This window comes from Pempheris klunzingeri, chromosome 3 (genome assembly GCF_042242105.1).
Source record: "Pempheris klunzingeri isolate RE-2024b chromosome 3, fPemKlu1.hap1, whole genome shotgun sequence".
Lineage (NCBI taxonomy): Eukaryota > Metazoa > Chordata > Actinopteri > Acropomatiformes > Pempheridae > Pempheris > Pempheris klunzingeri.
This window is the reverse complement of record NC_092014.1, coordinates 21,109,354-21,127,772: the sequence shown is the minus strand read 5'-3', so window position 1 is coordinate 21,127,772 and position 18,419 is coordinate 21,109,354. Positions and strand designations below refer to the sequence as shown.

Below are 18,419 nucleotides of genomic sequence, written 5' to 3'. Positions count from 1 at the left end.
GCCACCTGCTCAGCTGGAGAGCAAAAGATTTCCCTCAGGAGCTGGTGGAGACCAAAAACGGAGCTAAAAGAGAGCGACTATTGGTCTTGACATTCACCAGGTGGACAGAAAACTGTACTGATATGAATGACTGCTGAATTCCATTTAGCTGCTCTGGTCTTGGGGTCCTGGTATTGTGCACGCTGTCATTGCTCACGGGGACACTTGAACAGGACGGAGCCATCTTTATTGTTAGCACTAAAACCTATAGTCCCTATAATACACAGAGAGACACTAGAAACTCTGAATCAGTGTAACCTTAACACTAAACCTCTATGTGTGTGTGTGTGTGTGTGTGTGTGTACTTGTGTTAGCCCCGCCCCCCCCCCAGCCCCTCCTCCAATCAGTCCCCGTGTCCCACTAAAGCGATTTCAGCGCATGCAGGGACTCGTCCCTACGGCTACGGATGGCAACATGGCGACAGAGGTAAGACTGGCACATTTTCTGTTTAATTTCCTCCTGCCGAGGCTTCGCTAAGCAGCGCAGACCGTTTCGTGAACATCTGAGTGGAGCACGCGCGGGGTGCAGCCACCACGGTCCGTGAGGGCACGAGGCTGCGCACGGACCAAGTGAGCCTCACTGATTCAGCTGCGGCTCTGTGAGATCACTCCTGACGGCTGTGTCCTACATTATCATGCCAGGTCCGTCCGAAGGGCTGATCGCCCCCCCCCCTCCTGCTGTAACAGCGTGATCTGACATTTTAAAAGGAGGAAAAAAAATCATATGCAGGATTTGTGAAAGTGAGCTGTTCTGGGTTGGAAACAAAAATGGGGCAGAAATAGCGGATCCGCGCGATGTTAAGCTGTTTTGGTGAAGGCAGATCTCCTTTTTGTCTGCTGAGACGCCCCGTTAATCCGGTGGCAGTGACCACACACACACACACACACACACACACACACACGCGCGTACACACACACACTCACATGCGCGCGGAGTAATAGCGTTCAGCACCATGGACAGAAGCCACGCCGCCCTGACCTTCCTCCCTGCTTCTCCAGCCTCCGTCTGCGCTTTCAGAAATGCAAAGAATGAATGACGATGAGCAAAAAAAAAGAAAAGAAAAGAGATTGTTAACTAACACACACTTTGATGCAGCCAACATTTCCTGTGAGATCACAAGAGTTTGGATGGCCTTTTATCAGCCTGTCTCATCTCGTTCCGCCTGATCGATCTGTTGTGAGCTGTAGTGAAATGTCCCATCTCCTGCAAGCTTTACTCCCCTGTAAGAGCAGAGAATCAAAGTGTAGTGTGTCCAGTGCTGGGCTCCGCTCCAACAGACAGCGAGGCAGAAATGAGCGCAGACACTGAGCCACGGAGTGATCGATCACATCTCCTCTATCATCCTATTCTTCCAAATCAGCCGCTGTTTGTACACTTCAGGGGTGAAACAGGTGCACAGGGAGATGCAGCCCTCCTCCCAGGGGACTCATTAAATACACACTGTATCAAACCTCATTATATTTCATTATTGTGTGTGTGTGTGTGTGTGGTGGGGGTTGTTTTGTCCTCCTCAGTTCCACAACCTGCAGGAGTTGAGGCACAGTGCATCTCTGGCTAATAAAGTCTTCATCCAAAGAGACTACAGTGAAGGAACCACCTGCAAGTTTCAGACCAAGTTCCCCTCTGAGCTGGAGAGCAGGGTGAGTGTTTTTATACAGTTGCATTATATTTTGTATATTTGTATTTATTTTATTTTTTATATTTAAATTTACATTTTTTCTTTTTCTTTTCACTGGAATTTCTCACTGTACATTTTCTGATGTAGCTGTTGTGGATATGTGAATTTCCCCTTTGGGGGATAAATAAAGGTGCATCTTAAATCTTATTCATATCAAGAGATCCATTACAGTAGTACTACAAACATTATCACTCCTAACCATATATTCTATATGAATGAATAGATAAATAGTGATAAAATACAGATTGCTACAATTGCTACAAGTCTTACCACAGTACAGTGATGTTGCGGTTAGTGTGGTTAACAGTTCAATGTCAGAAAAAATTCAATGTCAGAGGGGAAACGGTGTCCTGGTGGCCTAGTGCTTGAGACACTTACCATATAAATGAAATGTTCCCGGTTGGATTTGTACCTCTACCGTCACTATCAAATCGTGACGCTGCTCCTCGCGGCTCTATGTGTGTCCCCAGATTGAGCGGACGCTGTTTGAGGACACCGTGAAGACGCTGAACACCTACTACGCAGAGGCAGAAAAGATAGGAGGCCAGTCCTACCTGGAGGGCTGCCTGGCCTGCGGTACAGCGTATCTCATCTTCCTCTGCATGGAGACACGTTATGAGAAGGTCAGGCCGATGAGCTCACACTCAGCGCATTTTAACGGGCCGGGGCAATGATTGACTTTGCTTACCGTTTCTGATTTTTCTTCTGTGTGTATGTGTGTTAGGTGCTGAAGAAGATAGCAAAGTATGTTCAGGAGCAGAACGAGAAGATCTACGCTCCCAGAGGGCTGCTGATCACAGATCCCATAGAGAGGGGAATGCGTGTCGTATCCTTGCTCAGTGTTTTTAGGTGCATGGGCACAAAAGCATTTAACTTTTCTGTTTGATTGACCACACGCAAACACCAAAACCTGAGTTGTTGGTCCCTAACTACTCTCCCATCAGATAGAGATTTCCATCTATGAGGACCGGGGCTCCAGTGGCTCCAGCTCAGGGAGCAGCTCTGTGTCCGGCAGCACTGCTCGATGACTGGGTACTTCCCAACAACCACGTCCCCCTGATCACTCGTAACCCTGGAGGAGAACTTTCTACAGTGATACTATTTCCGTTCCAACATTTGGTCCCATGCAGCCCAAAGCTACACTCACACAAAGGACCCGCTAGCTTTTAACAACGAATGTTACGTGCCAACACACGCTTAAGTTGTTCAAGCTTTTTTATTTTTCCACAGTTAACGCTCAAAAGACACACTTTGGTAGTTTGTTGCAGAGCAATGTGCATGCGCTGAACACAGTCATGTTACTGTAGGATGCAATGTCTCAATGACAAGAAAAAAAAAACGTTGCTAGTAATATTTTGTGTGATCGTATCATTACGTTCCTTCCTGTCCTCTTTGACGTTACCACGGTGATGTGTAATCTGATGGGTGAGAAGAAAAAGAGAGGAAGGAAGTGCTGAGGCAGGAGCGAAGACCACCAGCTTCACCAAACTTCATACCTCAGCCACAACAGTTAGACCATGCGGTCCAGATCAGCCACAGCCGCATCACGGACCAACCAGGAAACCGAAGACAACGCCATCATCCCTGCACACCAGACGCTGGCTTCTACAAACTGTATCCGTAGCTTTGTCCGAGTTTCCAGATTTTAGCAAATGCTAAGAAAGTTAAGATGTAAAAACATTCGAGTAGGACGTCACAAAGCTTCACCTCCCTCATTCAACCGTGACAAGCTGTACAATGAACCTCTTCCTCCTTTACCTCTGATGTAATCATGCTGTCTGGTAGCAGATGAATGTCATTGAGCCTGTCCATGTATAGAATGTAGCAGATCTTCCATTTTTCTCACGTGAAGCCTATATTTTATTTGTTAAAACACACAAACTCAGACACGTGCACAAATCTAAGTACTAACCTCTTGGTTTCAATGAGTGAGACCAACTCTTCCTAAATTTTGATTATGCAAGGACATACTGCGCATTAAAAGCAGTACGTAGACAAAGGATGGGTCAAAAAGTCTTCCTGAATCTTACCTAACAGTGTTTTAAAAGACACCAACCCTTCCTTGATTCCTGAACAGACCTCCAAAGAACAACAACTGCCAAAAACTGGCTCACAAATGTGAATGTGTCTCTTATTTTAGTGACATTTTGTGCAGGAGCAAACTTTCGTACTGCTTGTTGTTTGATACATGTGGCAATGAGATATGTGACTGGTGTCAAATAAATACTGTTTCATCACAGCTGCACAGGGCTCATTTTTCTTTGTTACTGAACTGTAAATCTACACCTTTACTGTGGCACACACTTTGCATAACAATAATAATGGCTTTGTCCCATTCAGCTGTGCCAGTAACCCAGCATGCACCTAAATGGAAAGCAGCCATTATTAAAGCTGTACTAATCAATGTTTTTATATCAATAATGGATTAAAAGGACTGCATATAATCTGAAAGTGGTCATATTTGGTCACTGTTTGTCAACACCTTGGCCAAAACAATAGCACCTGTATTTGACACATCAGTAGTACTTTCTCACAATTTATTTAAAGCTTGAGATCCCCTTTTGTCTTCTTGGGTGGAACAGATATCACTAAACTATTGACTATATGACATATTTTCACATCACCGTGTCATATTTCCTGCAGGTTATTTACTGGAACATTGGCACGAGGGTATTTATTTAATGCACATTGGGTCTTGGAAAAGCACAGGTGTTGAATAAATGAATGATGGCTGAATTCCATTTAGCTGCTTCAGTTTCAGGTTCCATGTGTTGTGAATGTTGGCTCACTGTCATGGGAGTGGAGCCATTCTTCATGTTATCAGTAACACCTGTGATTTTCCTATTATGACAAGTGAAAATGACCTCTGTGAAAAAGGCCTACACTGCATAACAATGGTAGTGGTTTAAATGAACCGCATGCTCTAACTAACATCAGACATTTTGATGTTCCTTTGGTCAGGAAAGTTCCATCATGTTTCCATGCATGCGTGACTGGATACACGACAGTGAAGCACTGTGACTCGACTGGGGAAAGGGCACGATACTGATCTCAGTGTTTCAGTCTTCACTTACAACATGGAGCGAGTACTGCATGCACACAGCTCACCAGAGCAGACAGGAAACGATCAGACTGCAGGATGTTTACACACTTGACTCGCTGTTACAGCACTTGACAAGGGGTAAAGTCTTTTAGCAAATGCTTGGTCCGGGCATGCAGTGCTGGATAAAGGCTGTCTTACTGTGTCATTGTTTCCCCTCAAGATTACCGTCCCCTGAGATCTGCCAGTGCAGACAGCACCATGACACAGTGTAGTAAAACTGTCTTAAAACAGCAAGCTTCAAACGTGGAGACTGAGTCGGAGCGGACGCCATCATAAAATGGAGCCAATGCTGCATGAATGGAGGGACAGAACAGGGGAGGATGAGAAAAAATGGTGGAGGAAAACAATGGCAGGCAGACATCAGATTAAGACAACACAGTACAAATGGCTTACACTGACGGAGAAGGAAGTCATGTGCAAACACAGGGGAATAAAGAAACTGTATCTTTCCCTTGCACAGATAGTGAGTCCTTTCTGATTATTCAGCCTAGTCTGTGTCAGCCACAGAATGTCTTTTTCTTAGAAGTTTATATTCAGATGGCTGCAGGCTTTCGTGAAAAGTCAGTGTCATCATATTGATTTGTAGCAGTTTATTTATGGAGTTTGGTGCCACAAAAAACAACAACCATTAATGAACAGTAGCAGCAAAAATGAACAATGAACAGTTAAGGTGGAAGTAGACAACTTTCCCCCTTTTCCAAGTGGTATTATTGCACCACTGTCGCAAAGACAACCAGATCAGCACCTTCAAATATTCATCTGTTAGCTTATGAACTCCCTGTTATCAAAAAGGCCACCGCAAGAAAAACACAGAATAAAACCTCCGGCTGTATTAATGAGTGGGCAGGTTGTGTTATTGCCTGATTCCGAATCTAGAATGCTATCTGAATTTTTGGTTGCACAATGGTTGATGCACTTCTTTTGTGCTGTAAATCGAGCCATTATCTTTCCTGTTGGAATCCAGCCCAGTGGCAGACTGAATTGCACAGAGAAAGTGAGGCTTATACGGAACCAATGGGAATGCAGATGATGTCATTGTTCTGCAGGCATCAAACTGTGCAACATTTGATTCACAATGACAGGTTAGAGTCGAAAAGTTATCCACTTCCATTGTCAAGAGAAAAACAAGAAATGCAAGAACATTTAAACTACTCATAGAGTAAAGAATAAAAGGCCGTTTTGAAGCACAAACATAAAGAAAAGTATTTTAAAACCAGGTTTTCTGTAACATTATTGTATTTTCCACATGCGATTATCCTCACAGACCTGCAGAAACATAAACATAAAAGAAAATTAAAAAGAAAACAAATAATAGTACATCATTTTATTCGTTTTATAAAGGCACTTCATTTTAAAATCTAATTTAAAAACATTTGCTTACCTGCACAGCGGCCATTCTTGACAGTGAAGCCTTTACCACACTGAACAAAGAGAAAGAAATTCAACTGTATTCAAACCAAATATGATTCATTTAGAATTTAGACAAACAAATTAGTGAAAATGATCATCTGTGCCAGCACTCAGTTCGAGCTTGACAATGAGAGAAAAAGACCATGAGAGTGACGGTAGTGGAATGGATAAATTCATAAGGCCACCGTCTCAGATTGACTGGAACATTACCCGTGTTCATAATTCATGCCGTGGATCCGCTCTGCGTACCTGCGTGTCATTGGCAAGCACAGACGTTTCCCCTTCTTTGGGATGAGCCACTTCCACCACTGAGTTCATTTCACCAGGCTGGAGGGTTCGAGTGACGGAGCTGCCGTCCGGCCAGGAGACCTCCAGGACCGTCACCTCATCGCTTCCTGAGAATCATGGGTAGAGAAATGACTGAGCATCACAATGGAACATATTGAGGGAATAGTGGCTGTTGATGGGAGGAATGATGCCACTCTCACATCTGAAAACCAAGTGGGACGCTAGAAACAGGAGGTGATTAGCTTAGCTTAGCATAAAGAGCAGAAGCAGGGGAAGCAGCTGGCCTGGCTCTGTCCATGGTTACAAAAATCGCCTGCTGTGTAAGTGTGTGTGCAAGTGAAGCCTCTGCGAAGGACCCTTACACCTGCATTCTTTCTAATGGCCAGTAGGGGGCGATTCCATTGGCTCCAGAAAGAAGTCTGATAAAATGGAGGTCAACGAGAAAATGAACCTACTTCTCATTTCATTTCTTACCTCATTTAGCACTTTTCCTGATGAGTTTATTGTCCCAATCACTAGTTTCCAGTCTTTTTCATTTAGTAAATGATGGTCCCATTTAGACTAAAATAGACCATTAAGCAGGATATGCTTAAGGGAGGGACCACCTCGTGACTCACTAATCAGAGGCGGTCTATGTGGAATGAACGTCACTTCTGTCTCCAAAAAACCAAGATGGCGACGATCATAAAGCCAAACTCGAGGCTTCAAAACAGCAGCCTCAAACCAAAGCTGAACTAATCTTGCGTTGATCCTCCCATGTAACTCTCAACAAGAGAGCGACCAAGTCCATTCCCCAAAATGTTAAAATGTTCAGCGCGCGCTGATACAAAATATGTGTAAATAGCACTTAATGCACGCAACAAAAAATAATGGAAATGTAAACTGCATTTAATATGAGATATTAGTTTCTATGAGTGTGTAAAGGATGTTACCTAAACCAAAGTGTGCGACTGGCTCCATCTCACACAGGTATCCCGAACCTCCGTCAATGATGCGTGTGTGAGCTCCACTCTGACTGGTAAAAGCTGTCACCTTGGCCCCCCGGGCAAAAGAGCCAAACTGGGTGCGTGGGATGACCCGCAGCCAGTTGTTGGATGAGCCCTGATGAGGTTTGACAGGTTAGGTTGTGGATCTTTAGGGCGAAGAGTATTTTTGGCATTGTTGTATTAGTAGTTTTACTTAAGTTAAGGATCTGAATACTCCTTTAACCACAGAGAGACACGCGCACACGCGCACACACAAACACACACACACACCTGTGTGACCTTGAAGACAGAGATTGGCTGCTGGGCGCTCTCTCCATGCGCCAGCAGCAGGTCCAGCTGTCCGTCCCCATCTAAGTCTGTCACAGTGCCACCTGTCCAAAACAGAGAGAGAGCTTTCACTGCACTGACCTACATAACAACTTCACTGTGGTGTTTATCTGACAGCTGTGACTCTTTAAATCTCTTCCAAACAGAGAGCTAGCTGAGGCGTCACATGATCACCTCTTATGACATTGTGGGAATAAATCATATGTCGCCCAGTGTCCTCTGTTCTGAGCTCAGAGATAGCTGACCTGTTCCTCGCCCCTGCGGCTCAGCAGCATCTCCCACATTAAGCTCCTGGATCAAAGGGTCTGCATTAGCTCTCCTTGACACCCTGCAAACACACACAAGAATCTAAAAATAGCTGATAATAAAAACAATAAGCCAGCAAGTCTTTTTTTCTAATTGGTTGGTGTCTCATTGGAGCCTGGGCTTAATGTTACCTGAACAGCCTGTTGGGGGCAGAGCCTCTGTAAGCTATGTTGTTGAAAAACACCTCCAGCTCCTTGTCATTGTCAAAGTCGGCAGCAATGACTGTGCGAATAGGTGAGGGGGCAGCAAATCCTCCAGTGGCGATGTTCTGCACAAGAGAACACAATTCATCTACCTCTCTCTCTCTATCATACAGATGTTTCTACGGCGCCCATTTTTATTCATTTTCTGTCACTGTCCTGTTCTCCTTCCTTACCCTGAATTTAGAGTCGCTGCCCTGCAGGAAAAGTCTGTGTGGGCCGTTCCAGTTGCCATAGACGATATCTGTCATTCCATCGCCATTGAAGTCAGCTAGTGCCAGTCCTCGGCCATGCTGGTACTGGTCCTCCACACCTTTAGAAGATGAAGTAATGTTAGTGTTGCAAGTGCTGGAAAACTGATTTACTGGACTTGGATAAGAATTAAATCTAAAGAGTGAGAATTCTCAACACTGGCCGATCCGAGTGGTAACATCAAAAAAGACACCAATGCATTCTGGTACCCGCAAATAGGCCTTTTATTATGATAACATCAATATTATAATTCTCATTTATTCAAAACCTTTTGAACAAGATACGAGAGTCTCCAGCCATGTTGGTGATGGTAATGTCATCAGATTTGTTATTTTGTTTATTTATGGATTATGGAGTATGGATTAAACATTTGGTGTGAAACCAAAGGTAGTAATTTTGAAAGACATACAGTCCTGTCAGGAACTAATAATTACTGTAACATTAAAGGAAAAGTATCTCTACCCCCGACTACATCTGTTATCAGCTTCCCCACTTCCTGATTCATACTCACCTGCCTGTCTGGCCATATCAACAAAAGTCCCGTCTCCATTATTCTTGAATAGAAAGTTGGGTCCGTTCTCGTTGTCGCAGAACACATCAGACCTCGACTGGCTCAGGATCGGCCCGACCACCACGCCGCGCCCACCTGCACGATAAACAGTCAGTAAATGCCTCAGCCGATTCAGTCAGCATCACTGACTCCAACCCAATTTCCTGACCTGTGAACTTGTTGACCCCGGCCTCAGCAGCCACGTCAGACAGAGCAATGACGCCTTTGGTCACATCGCTGGCGGCCTCGTCCATTTCTAAGAGAGCGTGGGGGCCAACGTTGCCACTGGCGTAGTTGGCCACATAGACTGAGTAGCGGCCTTTTCCCTGCAGAGCAACGACAGGCAAGACAGTGAGGGGGAGGAACTGAGAAAAACGGAGAGGGTGACATATGAAGAGTCAGATTGTGGGACTCTATTAATAGGTGGGTTTACTGACCTTTCTGTCAACACAAGCGACTGAACGTCCTGCCATGCGATTGGCGACGCCACGACGCACATTGAGTTCGTCGCTCAGAAGATCTTCAAAACGGCCATTCCGAAACTTGAAGAGCTTGTCTGAATAAGATGCCCGTCCTGCATCAAAAAAAAAAACAAACAAACCCAGTTATCATGATGAAAAAAGTGATCTATCTGCCTGAAATCACCTGCAGGTGCAAAGACTCATGGGAATGCACCATTTACCAGAGTAGGCATTGTTTGTGTTGAGGAAGTAGATCTCCTCACGTCCATCTCCATCCACATCGCAGGCAGTAACTCCAATAGCATTTCCTGCCCGGTCCCTCAGGGCGAAGTATGGAGAGCTGCTGTCATCAATAGCAATATTTACCAGCCTGTTTTGAGTGCGATCGTACTTCAGCACCAGGTTGGGCCCATTGTACCTGAGGGAGACAGTCACACAGGTTTGTTTTGCTCATGTAAAAAGTTGTGTAAAGTGCACTGGCGCGTTGTTATCAATTTTTCACACTCACCCTGCCACAATCACTTCCAGGTCACCATCACCATCCACATCTGTTACAGCCATCCCATAATTGAGTTGCGTGGGGTTGTGCAGACTGTCCGGAGGGAGCATCGTCTGTGTTACAACCTGCAGCATGGGCGCAGAGCTCTGGGCGTGGGACTGGTGCCAGAGTCCGACCAGGACGAGCAAGAGACCTGAGCCCCACATCACTGCAACCTGGTGGAGCACAGCACAGGACAGGGCTGGGCCATGCACTTCAATTCATGATGCATGGACATAATGCATAGAAATACTAAATGTTCATGCCATGATAGACAGCTCATTAGTGTCCTTCATACACTGCTTTTTACATTTACACATACATTTACTTTTTTCATACAGAACCTGCAAGACTGTGGGCCTCACAAAGAGATAAAGAACATAAAAAGACACTCAAAGTGTAAAAAAGTAATAATTATCTGAGAGGAATCACACTGATTATCATGACAAACAAATATAAAAGGAAGGGAAAAACACTAAAAATCAGCTGAAGGCTATAATAGAAGTATGAGGTGTTTCTCTCCAAAATCCACCAGTGAACAAGAGAACACAATAATGTTTTCTCATGCTGAGAAAGTAAAGTGACCCTAGATTTGAAGATGAATCATTTCTTGATGCATGTCCATAAAATCAACATATTAGCAACTGCAGTAGTAGTATCTGCACACAGACAGTAACTCCATTAAAGCTCTATAACTGGTAAAGTTTGTGTGGTGATTATTTCGTATTTATGCTGTTAAAAGCCAAACAGGATATTATCTTTGGTTTGAAGTCACTGATGCCTATTCCACATCCCTGCTTGTTCCTGGACAGCGCAGGATGCAGAAATCCAGCGTCACAGTTAATCCCCTCTTACCTGGCAGCTCTCTCTTTGTGCAGAGATGGAGGTGATCTGCTCGGTGTGAGTGCACTTAGCGCCGTTTGTTATATCATTAGGCAGAAAATTCTCCTCCTTACACAATTCATGTTTTTAAAATTTACGAAACAGCTTGTGTAACGTATGGAGGACTGACCAATCAGCGAAGAACCACGTGACTGAAGCGTATTGACCAATGGCTGGTCGGTGCCTCTCTGCGCGTGCACGTGAGACGCTCTGTGGCTGATACACGAATTATAGCAACTTTTTATGCTACAGCACATTAATACCTCCTGCCGGCTGGCCATCCTGACCTATAAAGACACCAACAGCCTGATAAAAAAAACAAAGTAGACATTAAACAAACGTGCTCGCCGTCCAGAGTGGTTTCAGCGGCTGTGCCATAAAAGAACTACGTCTCCCAGAATGCCCTGCGTCGTCCCACGCCTTCGTCAGTAGTGCGACGAAAATCTGTTGCTAAACAAACCAAATACGGGTAAGCTGAAAGAGCGACAATTATCATATAGTTCGGTTTATAAAGGCTTTAAACGAAACCGAATGAATGTAGCTGCATTTTGACGAATATGAATTTTAACTTTGTGTTTCTGTTCGCAGTAAATAATTATTACAGCCGAGTGGAGGTTTAGTTAGCTACATTGGTAAGCTAACATTAGCTAAATGCTAAACTGTTGTTTCGGAAGAAATAACTACATTAGCGATAGTTCAAATCGTTGGAGTAAGAGATTGATTATTTTAGCATTAAGCTCATTCAGGACTTGTTTGGATATCTGTTTACAATTAAGACAGGTTGTATATATGAAAGTATACGTTTTTACTACATTGCCTCCTCTGCTGTTTCCTTTCCTCTATGATCCAGATGTTTTAACATCATTTAATAATGGAGTTGGAACAGCCAAGGGAAGACTGTGCTCCAACCCAGCCGACACCCACCCCTCCGTCTCAGTCAAAGAAGCCCAGTCAGGCTCTGTATGTCCCCAAGCAACGACTTCAGGGCTCCAAAGACAAAGCTCAGACTCAGGGAGAAGTTAAACCAAGACCCAGGCCTCGCTACACAGACAAGGCACGGAAAAATGCCAAGAACAAGAAGGACAAGGCTGGAGCGGTAGACAAGGGGGCACCTGTCGGAGGAGAGGATGGAGGTGACGCACAGAATGTTGAGAGCAAGAAGCCAGATGAGACCCAGGAGCGGTTACAGGATACAGACTTGCAGGTTAATGGACACCCTGACTCAACCAACGTGCAGGCAGACGTTTCCGCGTCGCTAGAAGCAACATCCCATCAGGAGGACAAAGGGGAAGAGGACAGTTGGGACACCTTGTTCAATGATGATGGAGATTGCTTGGATCCGCACCTGCTCGAAGAGGTGAGAGCTGGATCTAGATCAAGGTGATCCAAAGACACAATAATCAAATCAGAAGAAACCTTCCCCTAAGTTTCACCTTCTCTCATTTAGTCAATTTATTTATCCACCTAGCTAAAACTTGTGAAGTCTAGTAAGTATTTTAACACAATCCTCAAAAGCAGAGTTGTAATTCAGACCTAATGTCCCTTATTGCTTTCTTTAACTTGCCATTTCCTTCTTCTCCCATCTGTCTTCACATGCTCTCATTCTTCCTTACTTCTTCACCACTCCAGCTGGCTTTGAAAGATGGTAAGAAGAAGGACTCAATCCAGGAGCCCAGGTTTGACTACTACAACATGAACCGAGATGACGATGATGATATCGACCTCACCGAGGATGAAGTTGCTCACATTGTAGAGATCTACGACTTCCCCGCAGAGTTTAAGACGGAGGATCTTCTCAAGTTATTTCAGTGCTACCAGTATGTATGATTCGGCTTGTCCCCATTTGTATACTTCAGGTTTCTTGTCCTAGTTGCATTTTTAAGTTCAGCATTTGGATCCTGACTAAAGCACCACCATGACATCTGTGTGGGTGTGAAATACCTGGTATCTGTATTACATGTGAAATTCACAAGACTCTGAAGTATTCGTTTGTCTTTTTGTTTTTTGTGTCATTTTCTTTACTGCTCCTGTGTGATTTCTCGCTGTGTTTTCAGACAGAGAGGCTTTGACATCAAGTGGATCGATGACTCTCACGCCCTGGGCCTTTTCTCAAGCCCCATAGCAGGTTAGTGAAGCGCTTAATAGACTATCCTCTGCAGTAAATGTCATTGCGGAGACACATTTCTCAGCCACAATGGGAGGTTTAATTAAAGATAATCAGTGAATACGAGTGGACTCTAATAAACTAACACTGTGAAAAACTCATCATGAAGCAGGTATTGAACTATTATATTGTGTTGCAAATTCTAATGTCTTTTTGATGTAATTATGCAAATGGTTGTTTTTCAGTTGTCTGCAAATAAAATAAACAACATTTGAACCTATGTCGTTTTATTTTTAATCCCCCCTCCAGCCCGTGAGGCGCTAAGATCCAAAAATCCGCTGATGAAGTTGCGACCTCTATCCAAATCCTCCTCTGCCATAAGGGCCAAAGCCCGTAGCTGCTCAGGTACAAGTCAGCCATCTGCCTTTCCTCCTCTGAATCAGTTCTTCTGTTCCTCACGCATTTAAAGACTAATATAATCTGTGACCCTCTTTATTCTCCTCTCCTCCCACCTCCAGACTACCTCCTGCCTGCCAAAGAGAGACCTCAGACGAGCGCAGCGTTGGCTCGCAAGCTTGTGATTGGTGCCCTCGGTGTGAAGAGCCCCCTGACGAAGGAGCAGCGTGAGGCAGAGAGGAGGAAACTGCAGGAGGCGAAGGGTGTGTTGTTCACAGAGATGTTATGTTCGGTTTGGGATTAAGGTTTTTAGCAGCCTAGACGTTTAAGAAGCATCTGATGATGTTAGTTTTTGCATTACAAGGTTTTCACCACAAGTGGGAGCTGTTTTCACACTTTACATTAAGAAATGGGAAGTGTGTTTGCATGTTGATGCCAAGAGAAGTTGCTCTTCATCCACTGCCGTGCAGTTCATAAAGTCTATAATCAGTACAGCAGCCATTTCCCTTCACAGATGGAACATAAGTATATAGGCACGGAAAACCACAAATGGCTGTCCACTGAACAGCCAGTCAGGAAGTCCGGGCCTTGAGTATAGAAAACTAAGAAAAGCTCCTTTGTTCCTAGCAGGGGCGCACTGCTGTGCTCTTTTATTTAAGATCACAACACGCACAGTGAATGTCAGGGCATCGTGTGCTAAACATTGTGTCCTTGGAATGGACGCCATGTATGGTCGCATCCAGAGATTAATTTACGGCCGGCTCTTCAGTTTGCCTCAGCTCTTCACCTCCCTCCCTGTGGCAAAGACGGTGATACACATTTAGAGCAATGGTTGTTTAGTTTAGGGCTTTCTCTGATTCATATGTTGAACTGTGTCTCTGTGATTTATCTTTCAGAACAAAAGCGCCTGGCAGCCAAACAGAAAGAAGATGCTTGGGAGGGGAAGTGACTACCCCCCCCCCTGTTTTTTTGTTTTTTTTAGATTCCTTGATTCAGCTGAGGCCAAAGGCCTCTCTGTTTCTCTGTTTTTCTCAGCTAGCCACTCCTTCCAACCACCGCACTTCCCAAAAATGGATTCCAACCATTTTTCCCTTCTTTCTGCCACAATCCCTCACCAGCATCTCAGCATCCACTGCCTGCAGTATTACATAAGATGACAACCTTTTACTGTTCCCTCACCTTCATGTTGTTATCCTGTTCATCGTGTGAACTATTGCTACTGTGCAAAGGCAGGGGCTAACATAACTGACCTCACCTGGGTTTTCTGTGTTTCTTAACATTTTAACTTAAGTCTGTAATGAAACACTGACCGTTATCATTTGTAAAGTGTCACTCATTCTTCTAAGTAATTGTTTTGAATAGATCTAAGGGCCCATGTTTGTCTTTATATGGATTTTATGCATTTTATTTTTTTAAGAGCCTGTAAATGTGATAAAATTTTCTTTTAAAGGTCCCATCATATTGAGTTTAGTTAATATTGTATATCAGTATAAATATTATACTGTATATTAAGACATTATTGATTTACAAGTTGTGATTTTCCAAAATGCAGCACAATTTACAGTCCGTCTGATGTTCCCTTTTATCAAAACTGGAGCCGTTAGTTCGTCTTATTAAACTTTGGCTGAGAAGTGAGAAACCTCCAGAGAAGCTGCTGCTGTTGTTCTTGTCCAGTGTCACGGTTCTCGCTGTTAAAACCTAAACATGTAGCTTTTACGTGTTGGGTGCTCGTTTGCGTACGAGTGGAGTTTTGTCCAAGCAGGACTGATTTTGATGATAAGGTTGTCATTCTTTCTGAAGAACAAATTTAATCTGAATAAGTGAAAGAATCTATTTCTGGGTTTGTTTTGGATAGAAAAACACTGAGAGGAGTCCTACGTTGGTCATGTTCAAAAACAACCAACAGTAATGTGTCCGTCCAATAATGGAGGCAAAAATGTGTCCTTTTAACAAATTTACTTTTTCAAATCATTGTCAATAACACATCATGTCTGGTGCTCCTATATTAAAAAAACATCCTGAGAAAAGAGTAGGATGTGGTGATAAAGTGGTGACATAGTCACAGATCTACGGTCGGTGAACTTGAATTAAACTGCACTGAACATAAACATTTTTCAGTTGAAGTCTTGCCCCACCAGGGATCATCACAGCTCTCTCTAACTGCTGTGGTCAGTCTCAACATGCTGTTTTCCTTTATTCCTAGAAAGCAGAGATTTTAGGCTTGAGACAATGTTTATTGAATTAAATGTTCAGTTTCCTAATTCAGAGTTGGCATTAATAATTCACCAGCTTCCTGAAACACACACATCTAGGCTCAGGAGACTTGTGTGACAGCTGGAGGCAGCTGTCTCCTTTGAGGCTTCACCCAGCCAACCACAGGCCATGTGGCAACTCCGTCACCCACTGAGCCCGTAATGAAGTGTGATTCTCCCAGCTCAGAGAACGCTGCATAACTCTCGAACTTTAGAGCAACTTAAAGCTAAAGTGTGCTGTTGTCTTCTGGCCACATTAGCAGTTAGCATCATCACACAGTAATGCAACAGATTCCTTCATGAATGCTTGAGAAGGTGACCAAAGTAGCAATAAATATACATATCAGTGGAGGCCATTACTGCTGCAAGAGACCCAGTTTTATAACTGTTAGGATCATTGGCTTAGGACGCCATGGTGCCACGTGGTTTATAGTGGGCTAATTAAAGTGCTCCAGCCTCAGAAGAAACATCATTCCACGTTCAGCTATTTTTAATCAGCAGTTCAAAACGAGTGTGACATATTCCCAATGCATATTCCATTAAAGTCTCTGTAGGTATAAATCTCTTTGCAGACATTCCTTGTTTTTGTTGAGCCAAAGCTTTAAGAGTGATGCATTTATGTAGTTTGTTCCAAGCACGTTGCTCATACTCATACATTGGTTAAAGTGAATGAAAATGCATTTTGAAGCAGTTATTCTAAGTGTCTTTATGGACACAAAGGCATCAGATAAAGCAGGAAATACTGGTTAGTGAGAGAAATGCAACTTGTTTTTTGGAGGAGGTATTAAAAATGTTTTTTACTTACGCCTGTTACACCATGATTTACTCTGTCAAAGTAATAAAATGTAAAGTATTCGAAGTTTATTTTTACTGTTTAATGTACTACTTTACTTTTCATGACGGTGACATTTGAATGTGTGTGGACTCTCATTCTCACTCACACATATTCTCGTTCATTTAACCTCCTGATGTCTGATCACCAACGTGTACTGAATGTTGATTTGTCATCACGAAAGCTTAAACTCTCTTTCTAGCGGCCAGATCAGGTGTTCCTCTAAGTTGTGATTTACAGTATTAAACCCTTCTCTAATTACTCCTGGTAATGTTTTTTTTTTATCATTTGAACTGTTGAAGCAGGGTCTGATCTCAGTGCACACACGACTGTCTCTTTCATAACCCACTTACACAACTTCCAGTGTGGAATAAAAACCAAAGTCTGCCAGAGCAGTCGTGGACCTCCCTGTGCTCTGTTGGTGTTGCAGCTGAACTAGTATACAGCCTGTAGCTGCTCTTCACCATCATCGTGTGAGATCTGGGCCCTGCCCATAATCTCATGCCTCGCTGTGGCTTCTCGAGGAGGTAATGTGCCGCAGAAGCCGGGTGCCTCACACACAATCATTAGATTAACTGCACAAACACAAACCACTACTGAGCAAGTAGTGCTAACTCTGCTCTTAACGTGCTGCACAGAAAAGCTTTATGTCATGGAGCAAATTAAACTTGAGGCATAGTCCAAACGCAGGAATAATCTAATGTCTAACCACAACAAACGGTTCTGGTGGTGGTGTAGGGTGGCGCGTTTCCAAGCACCAAACACTGTCAGCAAACACACCTTACATCACCCTCATCCCGTCTTAAAATTCCAAGCTTTGCAACTACCGACGCAAAGGTTTGAAGCTTTGCAATGAATAGTGTTTCGGCATTCAATATTCTTCTTATTATTATTATTATTATGAGATGAGATGTACAGTGGTGGGCTGTAGCAATGATAATGCTCACTTAAAGAAAGACTATGTAAGTTTTTGAAAAAAGAATTGACACAGTGTTCCTCTAACAAATGAAAAGTTGAATTCGGGAATTCACCCGCGCCTCACGTTTTTCATTTCAGCACGCTTGGTCTTTTAAAAGGCTCCCTGCTCCTCAATTGGTCTTGTATGACCAGTAGCTTATGGAGGCCGATATTAGTTAAGTTCTTCCCTGCTTGTGCTACTAGTGTTAAACAGCTAAATTCAAGATAGTAGTTATAACTGTCACATGTAGCTGCATATGCTGCGGTTAAACTAAAGTGAAATGGGCTTTACTCTAATCATAGGACAAGATGATTGCTACAAAAGATCATGAAAACTATTAATAACAGGTGCAGCGACTGATGGACATGATATGATGTAGTCAGGAACCTGTTTGTCATGATTGGATGAATTTTTTAAATCCACAGATTAGTGGCATTTATGGTCACCTTCATGAAAACAGTCACTCTCCCGGTGCTGCCGGTGGCACTAAAATGGCATTTCTAAGTTGCTATCTAGTTGCTTTATTTAGGTACTTTGTGTTGGTGATTTGATTTTAATTTGTAATCTTAATTTAAGAATGTGAAAACAATATTCTATTCCAACTAATAAAAGGGGAAAAAAAATGAGACCAAAGTAAGTCACATATTTTAAGTATAGCCTATGCGATGTGACAACGGACAGCTTTGACATTTTCCAGTGTTTGTATGTGTTCATCAGTGGCAATGAGGTTGGAAACAACCATAAAACACGGGTTAGTTCAGGCTCCCTAGCAAACTATGGGAAACCCAGTCACTGCTGAAACTTCAATCTTATTAGATCTTTTTTTAAAACTGCTGAGGGAAGCAGTGGAGTTTTCG

The 18,419-nt window shown here is 43.4% G+C and overlaps 3 protein-coding genes across 3 annotated transcripts; 2 read left to right on the top strand and 1 right to left on the bottom strand.

Annotated features, from left to right (window-relative positions):
- Window positions 1-426: 426 nt before the first annotated feature.
- golga7ba (golgin A7 family, member Ba) lies at window positions 427-2,923 on the top strand. The gene is made up of 5 exons (XM_070828195.1): window positions 427-465; window positions 1,554-1,679; window positions 2,188-2,340; window positions 2,442-2,543; window positions 2,662-2,923. Exons 1-5 carry the CDS (start codon window positions 454-456, stop codon window positions 2,743-2,745), a joined length of 477 nt encoding a protein of 158 aa, XP_070684296.1. The 5' UTR covers window positions 427-453; the 3' UTR covers window positions 2,746-2,923.
- A 2,472-nt stretch (window positions 2,924-5,395) lies between these two features.
- On the bottom strand, window positions 5,396-11,093 carry crtac1a (cartilage acidic protein 1a). The gene is made up of 14 exons (XM_070856539.1): window positions 10,994-11,093; window positions 10,109-10,314; window positions 9,822-10,018; window positions 9,577-9,713; window positions 9,309-9,465; window positions 9,101-9,235; window positions 8,514-8,650; window positions 8,269-8,405; window positions 8,077-8,159; window positions 7,775-7,875; window positions 7,451-7,619; window positions 6,480-6,625; window positions 6,202-6,241; window positions 5,396-6,086 (listed from the first exon to the last, which is right to left on the bottom strand). The coding sequence occupies exons 2-14, from the start codon at window positions 10,303-10,305 to the stop codon at window positions 6,079-6,081; spliced, it is 1,644 nt and encodes a 547-aa protein (XP_070712640.1). The 5' UTR covers window positions 10,306-10,314; window positions 10,994-11,093; the 3' UTR covers window positions 5,396-6,078.
- A 379-nt stretch (window positions 11,094-11,472) lies between these two features.
- Window positions 11,473-15,781, top strand: r3hcc1l (R3H domain and coiled-coil containing 1-like). Its single transcript, XM_070827540.1, has 7 exons — window positions 11,473-11,489; window positions 11,871-12,377; window positions 12,650-12,837; window positions 13,075-13,145; window positions 13,434-13,529; window positions 13,643-13,783; window positions 14,417-15,781. Exons 2-7 carry the CDS (start codon window positions 11,892-11,894, stop codon window positions 14,467-14,469), a joined length of 1,035 nt encoding a protein of 344 aa, XP_070683641.1. The 5' UTR covers window positions 11,473-11,489; window positions 11,871-11,891; the 3' UTR covers window positions 14,470-15,781.
- Window positions 15,782-18,419: the final 2,638 nt, after the last annotated feature.